The sequence below is a fragment of the Cyanistes caeruleus genome, unplaced genomic scaffold (genome assembly GCF_971803275.1).
Source record: "Cyanistes caeruleus unplaced genomic scaffold, bCyaCae1.hap1.1 HAP1_SUPER_30, whole genome shotgun sequence".
NCBI classification, from domain to species: domain Eukaryota; kingdom Metazoa; phylum Chordata; class Aves; order Passeriformes; family Paridae; genus Cyanistes; species Cyanistes caeruleus.
In genome coordinates, this window is record NW_028256295.1 from 1,902,558 (window position 1) to 1,921,916 (window position 19,359).

General features: G+C 52.0%; 2 protein-coding genes across 2 annotated transcripts in view; both read right to left on the reverse strand.

Annotated features, from left to right (window-relative positions):
- The window catches only part of LOC147645273 (uncharacterized), a 268,783-nt gene that overhangs the window by 127,702 nt on the left and 121,722 nt on the right, over nucleotides 1-19,359 (reverse strand). Inside the window, 1 exon segment of the mRNA XM_086874765.1 lies at nucleotides 1,254-1,462. Within this exon segment, the coding sequence (XP_086730891.1) occupies nucleotides 1,254-1,462 (209 nt within the window).
- LOC147645278 (serine/threonine-protein kinase pim-1-like) overlaps nucleotides 7,296-19,359 on the reverse strand; it is a 39,088-nt gene continuing 27,024 nt past the window's right edge. Inside the window, exons 2-9 of the mRNA XM_086874726.1 lie at nucleotides 10,709-11,516; nucleotides 10,548-10,598; nucleotides 9,977-10,343; nucleotides 9,280-9,456; nucleotides 8,876-9,023; nucleotides 8,473-8,686; nucleotides 7,791-7,925; nucleotides 7,296-7,504 (exon numbers count right to left, since the gene is read on the reverse strand). Coding sequence (XP_086730852.1) covers nucleotides 8,917-9,023; nucleotides 9,280-9,456; nucleotides 9,977-10,343; nucleotides 10,548-10,598; nucleotides 10,709-11,516 — 1,510 coding nt within the window. The 3' untranslated portion in view covers nucleotides 7,296-7,504; nucleotides 7,791-7,925; nucleotides 8,473-8,686; nucleotides 8,876-8,916. The remainder of the gene's footprint in view (nucleotides 7,505-7,790; nucleotides 7,926-8,472; nucleotides 8,687-8,875; nucleotides 9,024-9,279; nucleotides 9,457-9,976; nucleotides 10,344-10,547; nucleotides 10,599-10,708; nucleotides 11,517-19,359) is intronic.

Genomic DNA, 19,359 nt, shown 5'->3' on the forward strand with positions numbered 1-19,359 from the left:
GAGACCCCATGCCAGGGGTGGTTGCCATGGACACCAGCTCAGACCTGGAGCCAGAGCCCGTTGCCATGGCAACCATTTGCCGTCCCATCCCCAGGCTCATGGGATCCCAGAGCCACAGAACTGGCTGAGTTGGGAGGGAGCCATGGGGATCCTTCAGTCCAACTGCTGGCCCTGCACAGGACACCCCAACAATCCCAGCTTGGGCCTGGCAGCGCTGGCCAAACGCTGCTGGAGCTCAGCCAGCCCTGGAGCTGGGAGCCTTCCCTGGGGAGCCTGTTCAGTGCCCCAGCAGCCTCGCGGGAAAAACCTTTTCCTCACATCCAGCCTAAACCTGCCCGCCTCAGCTCCAGCCGCTCCCTCCACTCCTGTCCCTGGGCACCAGAGGGAAGAGGTTCCCGCAGCCCCCAGCCAGGGACCCGCTCCCAAGGCTGCTGCCATGGCAACCAGGCCTGGCACCAGCTGGGATGCTCGGTTTCCATGGGCTGGGCTTCAGGAATGGCATTCCCCAATTTCCTGCTCCTGCTGAAACTGCGCTGCCGCTCGCTTCCCTCCCGCCTGCCGTGGAAAGCACAAAAGGCAAAGATCCCAGGCTGGGATAAGAACAATTTATTGAGAACAGCCATGAGATGAGGAATTAACACCATCAGAAATAATTCTGGTAACAGAAGGGATAAGACAAATTATTTACAGGGAAAACTAAAATGCCACCGACTGGTTCTTCCTGGCCATGTATTTCCTCCTGCCAAAAAAGGACACTCTTCTCCTCTGGTGAGAGAGAGGGAGTCCTTTTCCTGCCCCTGGCAATGACCTGAGATGGGATTGAATATACTGACAGGGCCGTGGACAGACCCTCATGTTCTTTAATCCCACATCATGACATTGCCATGGGCAGGAAAAGGTACAGGTGTCTTCCCAGCATGGATCCCAGGGAACATGGATCACCAGGTCTCTTACCAATGTTGGTCCTCCAAGGTGGGATGAAGCTGGAGCTGTGGAGAAAGCTCTTCCTGCACATGGGGCACTCACCGGGCTTCCCTTAGTGGTGCCTCCGTTGGTGTCTGGCCAAGTTAGACCTGTCTGAGAAGCTCTTCCCACACTGGGGACACTCATAGGGCCTCTCCCCAGTGTGGATGCGCCGGTGCCTGATGAGGGTGCAGTTGTGCTTGAAGCCCTTCCTGCAGTCGGGGCAGCGGAAGGGCCTCTCATCTGTGTGAATCCGCTGGTGCAGGAGGAGATGGGAGATGGTCTGAAACCTCTTCCCACACTCAGGACACTCGTAGGGCCTCTCCCCAGTGTGGATGCACTGGTGGATGATGAGGTGGGAGTTGAAGCTGAAGCCCTTCCCACATTGCCCACACTCGTAGGCCCATTCCCCAGTGTGGATCATCTGGTGGCAGATCAGGCTGTTGCTCTGGCTGAAGCTCTTCCCACACTCCAAGCACTTGTAGGGCTTCTCCCCATCCTGAAGCTGCTCATGGACCACCAGCTCAGAGCCCCGGCTGGATCTCTGGCCGCCTTCCCGGCACAGGGTGGGTCTTTCCTCCTCAGAGCACCCTGGGATGGGTTTGGAACCCCTCCTCCTGTGGGATCTCTGGGGATTTTCCTCCCTGTTGGATTCCTGCATTGTGGAGCTGCTCAAAATTGCCTCTTCCACGAGGTTCTGCCGTGGGGATTTGTCCTCCCTGGTCTCCATCCTCAGCTCCTTGTCTGGGGGAGGAAGGACAAGGAGAGGATGGGATTTGCCTCCGTGCCAGAGGGAAGGGGAAGGAGATCCCCCCAGTGCGTCCCCGGCAGGACGGCGTCGGCAGCGGGGTTGTCCTGCAGCCGGGGGCCCTGCTGGGCTGGGAGATGGAGCAGGAGAGAGGGGGAAAGGGGCACTGACTTCCTCCTCACCTGCCTGGGTGTCCTGGGACATCTTCCTCTTCCTTGCAGCCTCCTTCTCCATCCAGCCAAAGTTTAGGAATGAGAAATCCTGGTTTCAGAAAATGCAATGGATGAGCACTTTGGGTTAGGGGTTTCCTACTCTCCAAGTCCTTCCCTAGAAGTCACCGGGCATCTGGTGCCCATATAAACCAACAAAACACTAGTATTCAGTCCCCTAAAATACACAAATGGTCAAGATTCACCAAAAACACCCATCCATGCGTTTACCCTCTCTGGTCTCTCCACTGTGGGGTCCTGGGAGCCCCCCCTGTCTGGATTGCTGCGGGTCAAGTTTGTATTGCTGCTCCCCCTCTCTGTCTGCCGCTCCCCTCAGAGCCCGCTGCGGACACGGCGCCGGCCCGGCCACACGGACCCGCCTGTGCCGGGGGCCCACGGGCCGCCCAGCGCTGCCCGGGCCTCGGCCCCGAGCACAGAGCTCTGCCCGGGGGGCTCCCGGCCCGAGGCGGCGGCTCCGGGCCCGCCCGGCCGCTCCCGGGTCCCACAGCCCGCCCGGGGCCGCCCCGCCCGGGCCGGGCCTGCGCCAGCGCTCCCCGCACCCGCGGGGCTGCAAACCGCTGGGCACAGCTCACAAAAAAACATTCCCCCAGCCCCGCAAAACACCAAAATCACAACCGGCCCCCCACAAAAAACAATCCAAACCCCAAACCCACAAACCGACCGCTTCCAGCCTCTCCTGCGCCTTCCCAGGGATCCCAAGGCCGCGGGAATGCCCCCGGAGCGGGACAGAAAGCTGCTCCAGCCCAGGCACTTTGGACACCCTGGGCTCTCCTCTGGGGGCCCTGCAACACCCGCCAGTGGAACCTCGCCCTGCAAAGGAGCCATTTTGGTGCTCCCTGCGGAGGCCAGAACTGAAACTTTGTTCCTTTGGCCTCGGGCCGGAGACCCCCGGGCTGTTTTCTGCACACACTTCCAGCCCCCAGCGCTTGTTGCAGCCGCTCCCTGCAAATGTCCCACTGCCAGGGCCCTGGCCTTGCTGTCACCCGCTGGGGCTGGCCATGAACACAGCTCCTGCACTTGCATTTCCAGCTGCTGTGCAACCAGAGCTGAGGGATCTGCAGCTGCCTGAATGCAAAACCCGGCAGAGGAGCCTCTCTCCAGGGGGAAATCTCCCCTTCCTGAGCCAGCCCGTGGCAATGCTGCCATTCTCTGCTGCTGCTGCTGCTGCTGCTGCTGGGGCACTCGGGGCTCTGGCCGAGCAGGAAAGGTGACCCTGAGCCAGGAGCTTTCCTTGGCTGCAGCAAAGCCTCGGTGCACAAAGACCTTCCCGGCGCTGTGCTTGTTTGTTTTTTTAAATTATCTCCCCCTGTGAGCTGTGGGCAGAGCTGTGTAACTGTGTGTGACACTTGTCTGTGGCACTGTGGGGGTGGCCAAGGGCACCTTCCCCGAGCTGTGTGCAGAGGAATCCACAGCAGCCCAGGCCGGGGGTGCTCAGTGGCCGCTCAGTTCCGCTGACTGGACGCGGCTCTGGCCGCTTCCCTTGGAGCGTCTCCAGGCAGGGAACGCTGGGGCTGCTGGCCCGGCTGTGGTGTCACTGCCAGGGGAACGCTGGGGCTGCTGGCCCGGCTGTGCTGTCACTGCCAGGGGAACGCTGGGGCTGCTGGCCCGGCTGTGCTGTCACTGCCAGGGGAACGCTGGGGCTGCTGGCCCGGCTGTGCTGTCACTGCCAGGGGAACGCTGGGGCTGCCCCGCTCCTGCCCCACCCCATCAGCTCTGCCAGCGCCTCCAGGGGACACAAAGGCTGAGCCAAAGGGTGAGAGTTGCACAAGGGGCTGAGCTGGCATCTGGGACCCATTGGGATCATGGAGTGCAGCCCCCGGCCCTGCACAGACACCCCAACAATCGCAGCCTGTGCATCCCTGGCAGCGCTGGCCAAAGGCTCCTGGAGCTGCGGCAGCCTCGGGGCCGTGCCCATTCCCTGGGGAGCCTGGGCACTGCCCCAGCCCCCTGGGGGGGAAGAAGCTTTTGCTCATCTCCAGCCCAGCCCTGCCCTGGCCCAGCTCCAGCCGTTCCCTCGGCTCCTGTCCCTGCTCACCTGGGCAGAGATCAGAGCTTGCCCACAGAAGCTGTGGCTGCCCCTGGATCCCTGGAAGTGTCCAAGGCCAGGTTGGATGGGGCTTGGAGCAGCCTGGGACAGTGGAAGGTGTCCCTGCCCATGGCAGGGGATGGAATGAGATGAACTTTAAGGTCTCTTCCAAGCCAAGGCATTCTGTGATTCTGTGATTTTGGGAGAGATGCTGAAGCTCTGGCTCAGCTTTATCTCAGCAAATGTCTGGAGCCAGCAGCAGCCATGGGTGGGATCATCTCCTCCTCCCTCTCGCTGTGGCTGTAACTCACCCATGGGCAGTGTCATAAATGAAATTAATATTTGGACAGCTAGGGCTATTGGGTTAACAGCAATTTAATAATACGGAAAAAAATGATACAATTTAGTGAATTGAATACAAGAATCCAATTTAATAAAATAATACAATTTAGTGGATTTAATAGCAATTTGATATAGAAGGAATACAATGTAGTAAAAGAGTACAATTTAGTGAATATATTCATATATATATATACACATATGTATATATATATATATATGAATAAATATATGAATATAGCTTTCCAGTAATTATGATTAAAGCATAAGCAAAACTGACCGGGGTACAGAGAGGGCTTCTTACAGCACCTCAAGTATGAAACAAAGAAATTCAAACTAAACTTATATACTGTATGCTTATAAATATTCATTCATGTTTCCCCTAAGTCTCCTCCAATTTCTAATTCTTTAATTTTACATCACTATTCTTCATGGTGCATGCTTCACTTGTTGCTAGGGGGTCTTCAGTCTTCTTTTAGTGGTATTTTGGACAAAGGCTTACACTCATCCTCGTTGTCCTCTGGATAACCTTACAGGCTGTGCATGTGTCCTAAGCGTTGTGTTATCTATGTAAGCATTGTGCTCCACTAATTAGTCTTATATTTTATAATTTTCAGGCCCTATGCCTAAAGTTGTTCCAACTTTATCCATCTCAAGGTCGATTTTGTCTTAGGATATTTCTTATCTCAAATCTACATCCTCTATCTTAATTTTAACATGTAACATCTGTAGAGGGGTACATCTGCCTTGTAACACCAATTCCCTTGATTGCTCCTAATAATAACTTTACAAATAGTTACACTTTAGATAGGACAAATCATTTCCATTTATTACAGGAGGGTGTGAAAACAGGAGCATTGTTTGGTGTGGCCTCCTCTCTGCCTTTCACACCTTTCAGTGCTTTGAGCCAGCCAAGAGCTTTCTCCAGGAGTGCAATGAAGCAGCTGTTGCTGCTCCCAGCTCTGGCTCTTCCCAGTCTCTGCCCCTGCCTGGTTTTGTCCCTCTTGCTGTGCCCTCTGTTCCCCCAGGGGGCTGCCCCAGGCTGAGGGATCAGATCCAGGCACTGCTGCTGCTCCCTGGGGACCAGCCCCAGTTTGGTTGTTGCTGTCAGTGCCAGCAGAAGCGGTGGCTGGAGCAGCGGGTGCTGACAGTGGCCCAAGGCCCGGGGCTGGAGGGGTCCCTGGGCTGGGGCTGGGAGGGAGCTGCCCCTTGTTCTCCCTCTGCCTCCCGCAGAGCTGGGCCGGGCACAAGTGGGGCAGCAGAGCCAACAGGGAGCCTGCGAGTCTCTTGCAGCCGTGCCTGCTCAGAGTTTGGCCTTGGAGCTTCAGGTGGGCAAAGGCAGCTGCTCTGCTCCCTCTGCGTGTGCCCGTGTTCAGCAGTGCTGCTCCATCAGTCTGTGCCCAGCAACGGGGAAAAGCCTCAGCCCTGCAGGGCCAGGAGCTGCCAGGCTCTGCCTGAGCAGCTCAGCCAGCGGGAAGGGAGCTGCTCCACACGGGAACCAGGAGCAAAGGACATGCCTTTTCTAGGACATGTTTTCTGTAAAAAAAGCCCAACAACCCAAATACACAAAAAAAAACCAAAAAAAAAAAACCAAAAAAGAAAACGTAAAAAAAATATGACAGATAAAAATTACCCCCAAATGTGTAGTGAAAAATCTTCTATAACTCTGGAGTAAGAAAGAGGTAACTGATCTTTTGAAAAAGAGAACTCAGCTTTGATTTTAGTTCCTTAGTTTGTACACGTGCTAGTGGAAAGGATCCATTAGCTGCCTTCCTTTACAGATTTGATGGATGATTTCCAATATCAAGATATTTTACACTGCAGTTAAAGGAATAGGAAATTGAAATACATGTTCTTCATGACTGTGTCTTGAGTGTAAAAATTTTGCACTTTGAAACTTGGACCTCAAGTGTTGCAAATGGAAGTGATAAATCCCAATGGACTGAGGGAATGCAGCTTTTCCTATGGGATGTGCAGCACTCCAAGGACTTCCTCAGTGGGGCTGTGGGTGCTTGGAGCTTTGTCCTGTGCCACTCCGGGATGTCATGAAATGGGACTTCACCTGCCACCAGCCCAGGTCACGCTCTGCCACCCCAGCTCCTTGGACCCTGTGTCCCCAAAGAAGACACAAGGTGTTTCTGCTGCTCCACCTTTGCACAGATCCACAGAGAGCTGGGATTATCCCAAGTCTCGTGTCTCCACTGTGCCATATTCCTAAAGAACCAGCAGCCCATCCCGACGAATATGGTGAGTTATGTGGATGGCTGTCAGCTCCCTTTCCTGCCTAGAAATCCTGAAACTGCTTCTAAATGCTGTTCCCTTCAGCTCTTGGACACCTACTGACACAGAGCTGGGAAAAAAATGCCCTGGCCATGGCTTACAAGGTGAGTTCTGCCAAAGTTAGAGCTCTGTGGGAAATCTCTATCCATCCCTCTCCTTTTAATATATCTGTACGTGGGGGTGTGCATGGATGTGTCTTGTATGGAAAGGAAGGAGTGTGCAAACAACGTGACTGACACTTTCACTCTGTGTTCATTCCATACTCATGGGTACCAAGATATTATGGAAACCTTTGCAAGGACAGACCTTCTGTCCATGGATACAGAGACATCCAAGAGTCCCTGGCACAGACAGACCCTTCTGTCCATGGATACAGAGACATCCAAGAGCCCCTGGCACAGACAGACCCTTCTGTCCATGGATACAGAGACATCCAAGAGCTCCTGGCACAGACAGACATTGCTGCTCTTCAGCCACTGACAGGATGAGTCCCTGAGACTGGGGCTTGGCCTTCCTTGTGGTGAGGGGCATCAAGGAAGGCTGCAGTGTGATGGAGACTGTGATGGGCTGGGAACTCACTGGGGGAAAGGAGGGAGCAGTTGTGAAGTAAAAGGCAGGTGTGGGGACAGAACTGTTCAGAGAAGGGCTGAGCTACAGCTTGAGCAAGATGAAAAATGTCATTTGGGGTCATCCCAGCAGATGGATTTCATTTCAGAAGTTATGGAACAAGTTTAATTTTTGGAAGGTGTCATGTTTTCCCTTGGAGGTGGACACTCTGCGGACTTGAGCTGCATTGCCAAAATGCTCAGGTCTCTGCTGCAGGTCACAGCGTTTCTTCTTTGGCTGATCCCGGCCCGGTGCTGAGCCCAGCAGAGCCCTGGCAGAGCCCAGAGCAGCCTCAGCATCCGCAGAGCCCGGCTGCAAGGAGAGAAAGCAGAAACCGCCCGTCAGCTGAAGGCTCCTGTCCCCTTGTCCCAGCCAGCCGCGGTGCCCAGGCCATGCTGGCCGTGCTCAGAGCTGGGCCCAAAGCTGCCCATCACTGCTGCCTTGGGGAGCAGAGCAGGAGGGCAGGACATGTGCCCAGCCTGCAGCCAGCCACGGCAGATCCAGCCCCTCAGCAGCTGCCCAGAGCGGGATGCTCCTGTGCCCGCTGCCATCTCCCAAAAGCTCTTGTCCCAGCCATGCCAAGGAGATGAGGACCCACCTCACACCATCCGCTGCCACAAGAAAAGCTGGTCCCAAACGATGTCCTCAGTCTTCTCCAAGGGCACGGCCCATCCACGCCACAGCTGGTCCCAAGCACTTCCTGATCCAGACTGGACCCCACCTAGAACGCTTCCTTTAGAAAAACAAACAACAAATTAATGAAAATAGGTTACAGACAAAAAGGGGAAACCAGAAAAATGGTAAAAAATCTTATGTCTGTCAGGAGCTTGAGGAAGGCCCAACCCCTACATTCTAGGGAAAAACCCACCCATGGGTGAGGGAAGCCCATGCTTTCTCCCTTTCCCCCTGCACTGTCCCCCAAAATCACGGTGATCCCAAAGCAAAGCAGGGGAGTGGAGCAGCCCAAGCCCTTCCTTGCCTGCACAGCAAAGCAGCCGTGCTCAGGTTCTGGAGTCCCACCTGTGCTCCTGCCATGGGGGTTTGTTTGTGTTGGGCTGGCTGCCCCAGCCCCAGCCCGGGGCACGGTGGGTGCTGGGGGCTGTTGGCAGGGCCAGGATCCCACTCCCATTTCGTAACCTCCTCCGCCCACGCCCCCAGCCCTGCCAAAAACCAGCTGGGCAGCCACTGAGGAATCAGTTGCACCTGCCCCAGTGAAAGGGAAACCTTTGGTTCCCAGCCAATGCACAAATCTGGGAGCATCCCCCTGGGTCTGGACTTACCTGAAAATTCCCTGTGGAGCCTGGCTTTGAAGAAGGTGCCAGAATCAAAGTCCATCATCGCCAGCTCCCGCTGGCCAGGTGGAGGAAGAGGTTGTCATCCTTGCTGCTGTCCTCCATGTCTCCAGCAGCAGCAGCCCCACCTGGTACAGCTTCTCCAGGGGCTCCTTCTTCCCTGGGGTGACACCAGGCTGTCAGGGTTCTGCCCAGGGCCCGGCTGTCAGTGAAGCAGGACAAGCAAAACCAGCTCAGATGGTGCCCACCAGTGCTGGGCAGAGCAGCTCAGCTCCAGCACAAGGGCTGTGTGTTCCCATTCCATGACCCCAGTGCAGTGACACAGGCAGGACAAAAAAGTCTGGGTTTCTTTGCTGCTGATTGCCAGGGCATGTGTGGAGCTGTAACTTACCAGGTCCCTGCATCACTGTGCCTGTGGCTCTCTCCCTTCTTCTAGGGCTGATGAATATCCTGCATCCAGGGATCACAGGACAGGTCTTCTAATGAGGGCCTGTCCAAGGAGTTCAGGGATAAACACCACCTGATCAGAATCTGGCAGTCTGGGGAGAGAAACCACAAACCACTGGTCAGTTGGAGAAGGCTCCTGTCAGCTTTGCCCCACTATTCCCGTGCCCAGGCCACGCTGGATGTGCTCAGAGCTGGGCCTAAACTTTCCCATCAATTCTTTGTTTTGGAGGAGAGCAGGAGAGCAGGACATGTGCCACCTCCTCAGCAGCTGCCAGAGCGGGATGCTCACGAGCCCGCTGCTGTCTCCCAACCCTGGTGTTCCCCCCGTGCCCAGAGATGAGGATCCACCTTGGGAGAGCCGTTGTGGCAGCGGGAGCTGGCCCCATCTGATGTTCCTGCCCCTCCTGAAAGGGTGCTCCCCGCAGACCATCTCGTGCAGCAGGATGCCCAGGGACCAGACGGTCGCTGCCTCGCCATGGTACCAGCCGAAGTCGTTCCATTCCGGGGGGCTGTATGACGGTGTTCCTATGGAATATGGATGGAGCTCATCAGGGGGATGCTGCTGCTCCCAGAGCCTGGCCCCAGCATCCCTGGGCATGTGGGGGCTGCCCCAGTGGCACACGGGGTGACCTGCTGCCCTCTCACCAGCACCTGGGACTTGGGTACAAACCTGGGGTTGGAAAAGAAGCCACTGGTGCTGGAAGAGGGCAGCAGAAACCCTGGCAAGGCCTGACCATGACACACAAAGGGAAATACCCACTCAGTGCTGGGGAAAAACCACACCCACATCCTCCCTGCTGACATTGCCCAAAAAATATCTTGAACCAAGGCAAACCAGGTGAGCAGAGCAGTCCAAGCCCATTCTCACCTGCACACCAAACCAGCTGGTGCACAGGTTCTGCCTCCCCCTCTCTGCTACCCCCACCCACGGGGGATTTTGTCAGGCTGGCTGCCCCATCCCCAGCCCTAGTCCTGGGAGAATCCCTGCTGCCACACCCAGGTTGGGCCAGGAGATGCCAGGATCACCACCCCTGTGTGGGCTCACCTGCAAACTGAGTGTAGGCTGTGTCCTGCAGGTAGGTGCCACAGCCGAAGTCGATCAGTTTTGCCTCGCCGGTGTCCAGGTCTACCAAGACGTTCTCAGGTTTTATATCTCGGTGCAGGACCCCGCAGCTGGTGCAGTGCCGCACGGCCGCCAGCACCTGCTGGAACAGCTCCCGCGCCTCTTCCTCGGACAGGAACCTCCGTGCCCGAATGAAACGCCGCAGGTCCTGACACCGCTCCGGGCGCTCCAGCACCATCACGATGGTGTTGGGGAGCTCAAACCATTCCAGCAGCTGCACCACACCGGGGAAGCCTGTGGACACCTTGTCCAGCAGCACTATCTCCAGGGGTGCGCTGGTGCCGTCGGGCTGCGGGAGGAGCACGGTGCCCTCAGTGGGGCTGAGGCCGTGCCAGGGCTCGGGAAGCCCTCAGCCAGCCCGGGATGCTCTGTGCCCTCCGCTGGCCCCACGCCCGCTCTCCCTGCAGGTGTCCTGGCGGCTCCCACCCTGCCGGGCCCCGGCTCATCCCCGCCCGGCACGGCCCGGCTTCTGCCGCTGGCCCCGCTCACTCACCAGCTCGCCCCAGTGCCGGACGCGGTTCCGTGGCACCTTTTTGATGGCCACCTGCAAGCCAAAGGGAACAGCGGATTCAGCTCACCGCCCACCGTGTCCAGCCCCATCCTCCTCCTCCGCCCCCTCCTCCTCCTCCGCCCGCCGCCGGCCCCTCTGCTCACCGGGAGTCCGTCCGAGAGCCGAGTGGCCGCAAAAACTCTGCCAAAGCCGCCGCGCCCCAGCAGTGACCCCACTCGGTAGCGCTGCTGCAGGGCCTGCTGCGCCTTCCCTGGGGAAGAGACGCGGCCGTCAGTGCTCGGCCCGGGGCCAGGAACGGCCCCCGAGCGCTCCCCGAGCTCCCCGGGCCGGGCACCCGCAGGCGTTCCCTCATTGGAACGCGACAGCGGCGGAGCTCGGGCCGGGGAAGCCGCAGCGGAGGCGGCGGCAGCGGCCGCACCGCCTGTGTCCTCCGCGGGCCCCGGGAGGAGCCGGGGCCGGGGCCGGGGCCGGGGCCGGGGCCGGGGCCGGGGTCGGGGTCGGGGTCGGGGTCGGGCCAGGCGGAGCCAAAGGGCGGCGATGCCGCCCCAGCCCCTGGCACTGATGCCCGCCCAGCACAGCCAGAGCCAGGCGAAGAGGAGACCTCGGCGGGATGGGCGGAGACGGGAACGGGGACGGGGCCGGGGCAGCCCCACCCGGGGCCGGGGGCGGGCTGGGGGCGTGGCCCGGGTGGGCACGGGGAGAGGGGAACCTGGAAGAGGAGGGGACACAGGAAAAGGGAGACGGGGATGGGGTGCGGGACAGTGGGAGAGGGAGAGGAGAATCGACGGAGTCAAGAAATTCGCTTTTTGTCTGCTTCCACTGCTGCTGCCGCCGCTGCTGCCGCCGCTGCCGCTGCAACTGAAGCACCGGGGCCGTTTGTCCCCGTGTCCGTTTGTCCGTTGCCCGCTCGGCCCCGCCCCGAGCCCCGCGCTCCCCGGGCAGCCCCTGAGCCTGGCCAAACACGGCAACTTTGCCCTGGTGAGCCAAGAGCCAGAGTCTGGACTCCTGCACAGGGGCACAGCAATGCCCTTGGCTGCTGCTGTGCCTTGTCCCTGCTGAGGCTCAGACACCGTCTGAGCACATTCCCTGAATGCAGAATTTGTACCTGAGCCGAGCACTGCACTTGTGTCTCCAGCATTGCTTTCCAAGGAAAACAGGGCAAGGCAAACTGGCTATAGCTCAGGGTATTTTACAGTGTCTAAAACTTGCCAAGTCTCAGATCTTAGAGGTGAGAGCCATTTGGAATGAATGCGATGGAGAAACAGTGCAAGATGGAAAAGGGAAACATAAAAATAAATAGAGAAAAATAGAGAAAAACATATTGGTTGTTTCTTTGGATTTTATTTTCATTTCTTAAAAAAGCCGTTTCAATTTTCCCAGAATCTTCTCCCCAGTCCCGTCTGTTCTTTCCAAAAACCTGTCCTGGAGAACAAGGCGCAGCTCCTGTCACAAGATGTGCCCCCAGCTGCAGCTTCTCTTGGCTCCCCACACTGTGAGTGCAGCACAACTCTTGCAGCAAAGCAGGACAAATGTTTGAAGAACTTGACAACTTGTTCTTTCTTTTCCTTGTGCACAGGGGAGTTGTGCCATTGGTGAGGTTTTCATTGTTCCTCTTCTACCCAAAGAAAACATGATGGGCTACCAGGAATTGTTGGGGAATACAAGCCTGGCTGAATGTGGAGAAAGAATCTCCAGAGCCTGCAGCCAGCAGTGGAGAGCTCATCATTCCAACAGCCCCATGGACATCTGGAAAGTGATCTGGAACATGAAGATGGGCTGACAGAGGGAGTTTGTTTCTGTGTTCAGTTGAGATGATTCTACATCTCTTGCAGTGGGAGAAATCAAGAGCACAATCAGTTGATGATAAGCAGCAGAACATGATAAGCTGGAGCTCTCAGTGGATGAGAGAAAGAATGTGAAAAGGAGAAATGCAGGGAATGACTTGGTGAACTTTGTGTGTAAGAAGGGTCATTTTTTCCTAATAATTCCCAATTTATTCCCTTTGCTTTTATCCTTTTAACAAGGCCAATTGCATCTCAGATTCCCGAAGAAATGAGAACCCTGAGCTTGTGGAGCTGCCTGAAAGGTGCCCTGTTCCTTTTTCTCTGCTGCTGCTCAGAAGAAACAATGAAGTGAATTGGGAAGTTCTGGTTTTTCTTTCTCCTGGAGGATTTTTTCATTTTATTTGCCACTGCAGAGGCAATTTCTGTGATGGCCTCTGTCAGTTGATTCTATTTCAGCAGCAGCAGCAGCAGCAACAGGGCTGTGTTTGAGCACTGCAAATGTGACCTGTGTGGCTTTCATTCTCCTTGATTTTGTGCTCAGGGACTTGGGAGCATTTTGATCTCTACTGATCATGATGCCTGAAACAAAAATCCTGAGTTCCCCGTGACAAAAGCACAGTGGGTAGCACTGATTGAAAGAGGCAATTGCAGCTGTACTGCTAAAATTCAAGTGGCAAGCAGAAGAGGGGCAAGAGCAGCTGGGATCTACACTTGCCAAGGCCAGGGCACCCACAGCCTCCTGCTGTCACCTCAGGGTGAGTAAAACAGGGCTGAAAACAGCGCTGGATCCCGATCCTTTCTTCCTCTGAGGGCTGGCTGAGGGCAGCAGAGGCGGGCCCTGAGGAATCAGGGCTGTTTGTGGGGGATTGTTGCTGTAGTCCAGCATTGCCCTGGCAAAAGCCCTGGGAAGCCGAGGCAGGAGCAGGTGGGAAGGGCCGGCGCTGCTGCTGCTCCTGGCCGGGAGCCCCGGCCGGGCCGGGCCTGCGCCCGCTGCGCTGCGGCTGCTGCTGCTGCCAGAGCCGGGCGGGACTCGGGGACAGGGAATGGACACGGGGGGACAGCAAAGGCCTTGGGGGCTGCAGGGATGTTGGTGCTGGGGCCAGCGCCAGCACAGAGCTTCAGCCCGCAATGAACCCCGAGGGAAACGCTGGGGAAAGGCTCCATTCAGCCTTTCTTTACTCGGCGCTGTGAAGGGACCGAAATAAAAGGAGAGTGAGCAGGGCCCGACCCCTTCTCCTTTGGGAGGAGCCCCTGGGGCTGTGAGGGGCCGTGAGGGGAAATGAGAGGTTCTATGGGGCCATGAGAGGTTCTGTGGGGCCATGAGGGGCTGTGAGGGGAAATGAGGGGCCATGAAGGGACATGAGGGGCTGTGAGAGGTTCTATGAGGCCATGAGAGGTTCTGTGGGGCCATGAGGGGTAGTGAGGGGCCATGAGGGGCTGTGAGGGGCCAAGATATGTTCTATGGGGCCATGAGAGGTTCTATGGGGCCATGAGAGGTTCTGTGGGGCCATGAGGGGCTGTGAGGGGCCATGAGAGGTTCTATGATGGCCATGAGGGGTTGTGAAGGGCCATGAGGAGCCTCAGCCCTGGCAGGAGGGGGTCCCACCATGTCCCCAGGGCAGAGCAGCCATGAGGGGCCGCGAGTGCAGATGTGGCAGCAGAGCGGGCTTGGGGCACCTCTGGGAAGGGATGAGACCCTTCCCCAGCTCCAAACCACACTAAACCCACCATTAAAAGGATTTTCCATCTTTAGAATCCACTGGCAACTTGGAAATGACTGTACAGTTTAATCACAGTGGGAAAAGCAAGGGAATTTTCCCAGTGAGAGACATCCAGCCATTTTTATTCATGTCTAAGATTTAAAAGTCTTGACAGTGAAAAGTAATACTAATAAATAATAATAACAACAAGAACAAGAAATAAAGCCCCGAATCCCAACAATCAGCTCAGAAACAAGTGTTTGTTTGTAGTAATAGATTAGTACTAAAGAAATAAATGAAAGAGATGTCATTTGTAATTAGATATGTTTCATTTTTCCCAGTTTCTGGTCCCCTTCCTCCAGGGTCATTTCCTTTACTCACCCACTTTCTAATAGGTAGAAGGGAGTTAAGCACACTGGAAAAGACAACAGCTCCTGTTTCCAAGGGAAGCAGCCACCACTCCAGGGAACCTGAATTGCCCCCAGGCACGTGTGTGCACTTGAAGGGTGAGCAGGTGTTGGGGACTGTCCTAGTTTAGGGCAAATCAGGAAGGAAAACTCCAAATGGGGATCTCCACAGGGAAATGCCCCTCCCCACCAACGGGTCCGGGAAAAGGGAAAAAAAAAAAAAATTCCGTGGAGAGAAGTGGAAAAAGCTGTTTATTTAACAGAAATTGAGTAATATTAAATAATAAAATTATTAAATAATAAAACCTCTTGCTGTTCGATGGGATGGTAAGTCTAGGAAGAAAGGTCTTTTTTCATGTGGTGCAGCTCGGCTCACTCAGGTTCTTATCAGTCCCTCTGGCGCTGGAAAAATGCCGAGGCCCAGGCCCCGGTGGGCCACAGGCGTGAGCTCCGGGGGTTTGGCTGGGTGTTCAGTCCAGAGCAGGCTTGCACAGATCCAAGAAAATTGAAAAAAACAAGGGTCCAGGGAACTCCTCTGCCTCAGCTAGCTAAAACTAACTAAAAGCCAGAGAGAAGCTCTGTCCCGCTGTCTGTCCGTGCTGCAGACAACACAGTCCAGGAGCGGGGTGTGTGGGAGTGATGTTTTCCTTAACACACTGCGCGCTTCTTCTTCCCCCTCTCTTGCTCTCAAAGCCAGTCTTAAAGGTGCAGGACTTAATATATAACATAAACCGGACGATTGGGGATACCAGTATCATAAAGTCACCCCAGGACATTCCACCCCTTATCCCCATATCGTCAACTTATTATCAAAATTAATATATATATATATTTTAACCCTACAACACATACATTATATACGGACAAGGGCATCTATTCATAATCTTCACCCAACCATCAGATCTCCCTGAGGTACACATTGTATTGTTCTATCTTTCGTCATTATCCACCATGTGCAAGCCGGTCCTTGAGCAAAAACAACTCCACGAATGGGTTTGTCTGTACTCGAAGTAGAATTGATCCACACTGTCTTTCCTAACAAACCTCTGAGATGTACTGCTGGGACCTTGTCTCCGTCTACTTTATGCAGGGGCTCGGATTGGGCTGGGCCTGCTCGATTGGTGGAACCTCGGGTGTTAACTAACCAGGTGTCTTTTGCTAGATGCTGCTCCTAATTTTTGAAAGATCCCTCACCCAACGCTTTCAAGGTAGTCTTTAACAGTCCATTGTACCTCTCCACTTTTCCTGCAGCAGGTGCATGGTAAGGGATATGGTACACCCACTCAATGCCATGTTCCCTAGCCCAGCTGTTTATAAGGCTGTTCTTGAAATGAGTCTCATTGTCTGACTCAATCCTCTCAGGGGTACCATGCCTCCAAAGGACCTGCTTTTCAAGTCCCAGGATGGAGTTACGGGCTGTAGCATGAGGCACAGGGTAGGTTTCCAACCATCCAGTGGTGGCTTCTACCATTGTGAGCCCTCTTTACCTGGTCACCCGCAAAAATACCAGTATCATAAAGTCACCCCAGGACAGTACTGTTGTGGAATTTTCTGTTATTTTGTAGGATTTTGAGGAGACATGAAGGATTTTGAGGTATTTTCTTAGATTTTGTGGAAATGTGTGGGGATATTGTGGGATGTTTCTGGAATTTGGTGGGGTTTTGAGAACATTTAATGGGAATTGTATGGGATTTTTCTGCAATTTGGTGGGATTTTTATTGAATTTTGTAGGATATTGGGGTGATTTTGTGGGATGTTTGTAGAATCTTGAGGGATTTTGTAGCAACTTGAAGAATTGCGAGAGATTTTTCTGAAATTTTGTGAAAATTTTGTGGAGATTTGTTGGGATGTTTCTGGAATTTTGTGGGATTTTTTTGTACTGTTGTGGAATTTTCTGTTATTTTGTAGGATTTTGAGGAGACATGAAGAATTTTGAGGTATTTTCTTAGATTTTGTGGAAATGTGTGGGGATATTTGGTAGGATGTTTCTGGAATTTGGTGGGGTTTTGAGAACATTTAGGGAATTGTATGGGATTTTTCTTCAATTTTGGGGATTTTTCTTAGATTTTATAGGATATTGGTGTGATTTTGTGGGAGTTTTGTGGAATTTTGAGGGATTTTGAGGAGTCATGAAGGGTTTTGAGGTATTTTCTTAGATTTTGTGGAAATTTGTAGGGGTTTTGTGGGATGTTTCTGGAATTTGGTAGGTTTTTAAGAAGCTTTCTGCAATTCTGTTGGGAGTTTTTTCTGGAAACTTGGTGTGATTTTGAGGAGACGTGAAGAATGGTTAGGGATTTTCTTAGATTTTATGAAATTTTATGGAGATTTGGTAGGATGTTTCTGGAATTTTGTGGAATTTTTTTGTAATGTTGCGGAATTTTCTGGTATTTTTTGGGATTTTGAGGGGACATGAAGTATTTTGAGGTATTTTTTTTGATTTTGTGGAAATTTGTGGGGATATTGTGGGATTTTACTGGAATTTGGTAGGGTTTTGAGAATCTTTCTGCAATTGTGTTGGAGTTTTTTCTGGAAACTTGGTGTGATTTTGAGGAGACGTGAAGAATTGTGGAGGATTTTTCTTAGATTTTGTGGAATTTTGTGGAGATTTGGTAGGATGTTTCTGGAATTTTGTGGGATTTTTTTGTACTGTTGTGGAATTTTCTGTTATTTTGTGGGATTTTGAGGAGACATGAAGAATGTTGAGGGATTTTTTTAGATTTTGTGGAAATTTGTGGGGATATTGTGGGATGTTTCTGGAATTTGGTGGGGTTTTGAGAACGTTTAATGAATTTTGTAGTATTTTTCTTGAATTTTGCAGGATATTGTGGTGATTTTGTAGGAGTTTTGTGGAAATTTAAGGGATTTTCAGGAGACATAAAGGGTTTTGAGGTGTTTTCTTAGATTTTGTGGAAATGTGTGGGGATATTGTGGGATGTTACTGGAATTTGGTGGGGGTTTTAGAACATTTAGGGAATTGTATGAGATTTTTCTGCAATTTCTTGGGATTTTTCTTGAATTTTGTAGGATATTGGGGTGATTTTGTGGGACGTTTGTAGAATCTTGAGGGATATTGAAGAGACTTGAAGAATTGTGAGGGATTTTTCTTAGATTTTGTGGAATTTTGTGGAGATTTGGTAGGATGTTTTTGTTATTTTGTGGGATTTTTTTTGTACTGTTGTAGAATTTTCTTTTCTTTTGTGGGATTTTGAGGAGACATGAAGGATTTTGAGGTATTTTCTTAGATTTTGTGGAAATTAGTGGGGATATTGTGGGATGTTTCTGGAATTTGGTGGCGTTTTGAGAACATTTAATGAATTTTGTGGGATTTTTCTTGAATTTTGCAGGCTATTGTGGTGATTTTGTAGGAGTTTTGTGGAAATTTATGGGATTTTCAGGAGACATGAAGGGTTTTGAGGTGTTTTCTTAGATTTTGTGGAAATTAGTGGGGATATTGTGGGATGTTACTGGAATTTGGTAGGGTTTTGAGAATCTTTCTGCAATTGTGTTGAAGTTTTTTCTGGAAACTTGGTGTGATTTTGAGGAAACGTGAAGAATTGTGGAGGATTTTTGTTAGATTTTGTGGAATTTTGTGGAGATTTGGTAGGATGTTTCTGGAATTTTGTGGGATTTTTTTGTAGTGTTGTGGAATTTTCTGTTATTTTGTGGGATTTTGAGGAGACATGAAGAATGTTGAGGGATTTTTTTAGATTTTGTGGAAATTTGTGGGGATATTGTGGGATGTTTCTGGAATTTGGTGGGGTTTTGAGAACGTTTAATGAATTTTGTAGTATTTTTCTTGAATTTTGCAGGCTATTGTGGTGATTTTGTAGGAGTTTTGTGGAAATTTAAGGGATTTTCAGGAGACATGAAGGGTTTTGAGGTGTTTTCTTAGATTTTGTGGAAATGTGTGGGGATATTGTGGGATGTTTCTGGAATTTGGTGGGGGTTTGAGAACATTTAGGGAATTGTATGAGATTTTTCTACAATTTGGTGGGATTTTTCTTGAATTTTGTAGTATATTGGGGAGATTTTGTGGGAGTTTTGTGGAATCTTGAGGGATTTTGAGGTGACATGAAGAATTGTGAGGGATTTTTCTGAAATTTTGTGGAAATGTGTGGGGATTTGGTGGGATATTTCTGGAATTTGGTGGGGTTTTGAGCAATTTAATGAATTTTGTTGGATTTTTCTTCAATTTTTGGAATTTTTCTAAGATTTGGTAGGATATTGGGGTGATTTTGTGGGAGTTTTGTGGAATTTTGAGGGATTTTGAGGTGACATGAACAATTTGAGGTTTTTTTTAGATTTTGTGGAAATTTGTAGGGATTTTGTGCGATGTTTCTGGAATTTAGTAAGGTTTTAAGAAGCTTTCTGCAATTTTGTTGGAGTTTTTTCTGGAAACTTGGTGTGATTTTGAGGAGACGTGAAGAATGGTTAGGGATTTTCTTAGATTTTGTGGAATTTTGTGGAGATTTGGTAGGATGTTTCTGGAATTTTGTGGGATTTTTTTGTACTGTTGTGGAATTTTCTGCTATTTTGTAGGATTTTCTGGAGACATGAAGGGTTTTGAGGTGTTTTCTTAGATTTTGTGGAAATGTGTGGGGATATTTGGTAGGATGTTTCTGGAATTTGGTGGGGGTTTGAGAACATTTAGGGAATTGTATGAGATTTTTCTGCAATTTGGTGGGATTTTTCTTGAATTTTGTAGTATATTGAGGAGATTTTGTGGGAGTTTTGTGGAGATTTGAGGGATTTTGAGGTGACATGAAGAATTGTGAGGGATTTTTCTGAAATTTTGTGGAAATGTGTGGGGATATTGTGGGATGTTACTGGAATTTGGAGGGTTTTCAAAACATTTAGGGAATTGTATGGGATTTTTCTGCAATTTCTTGGGATTTTTCTTGAA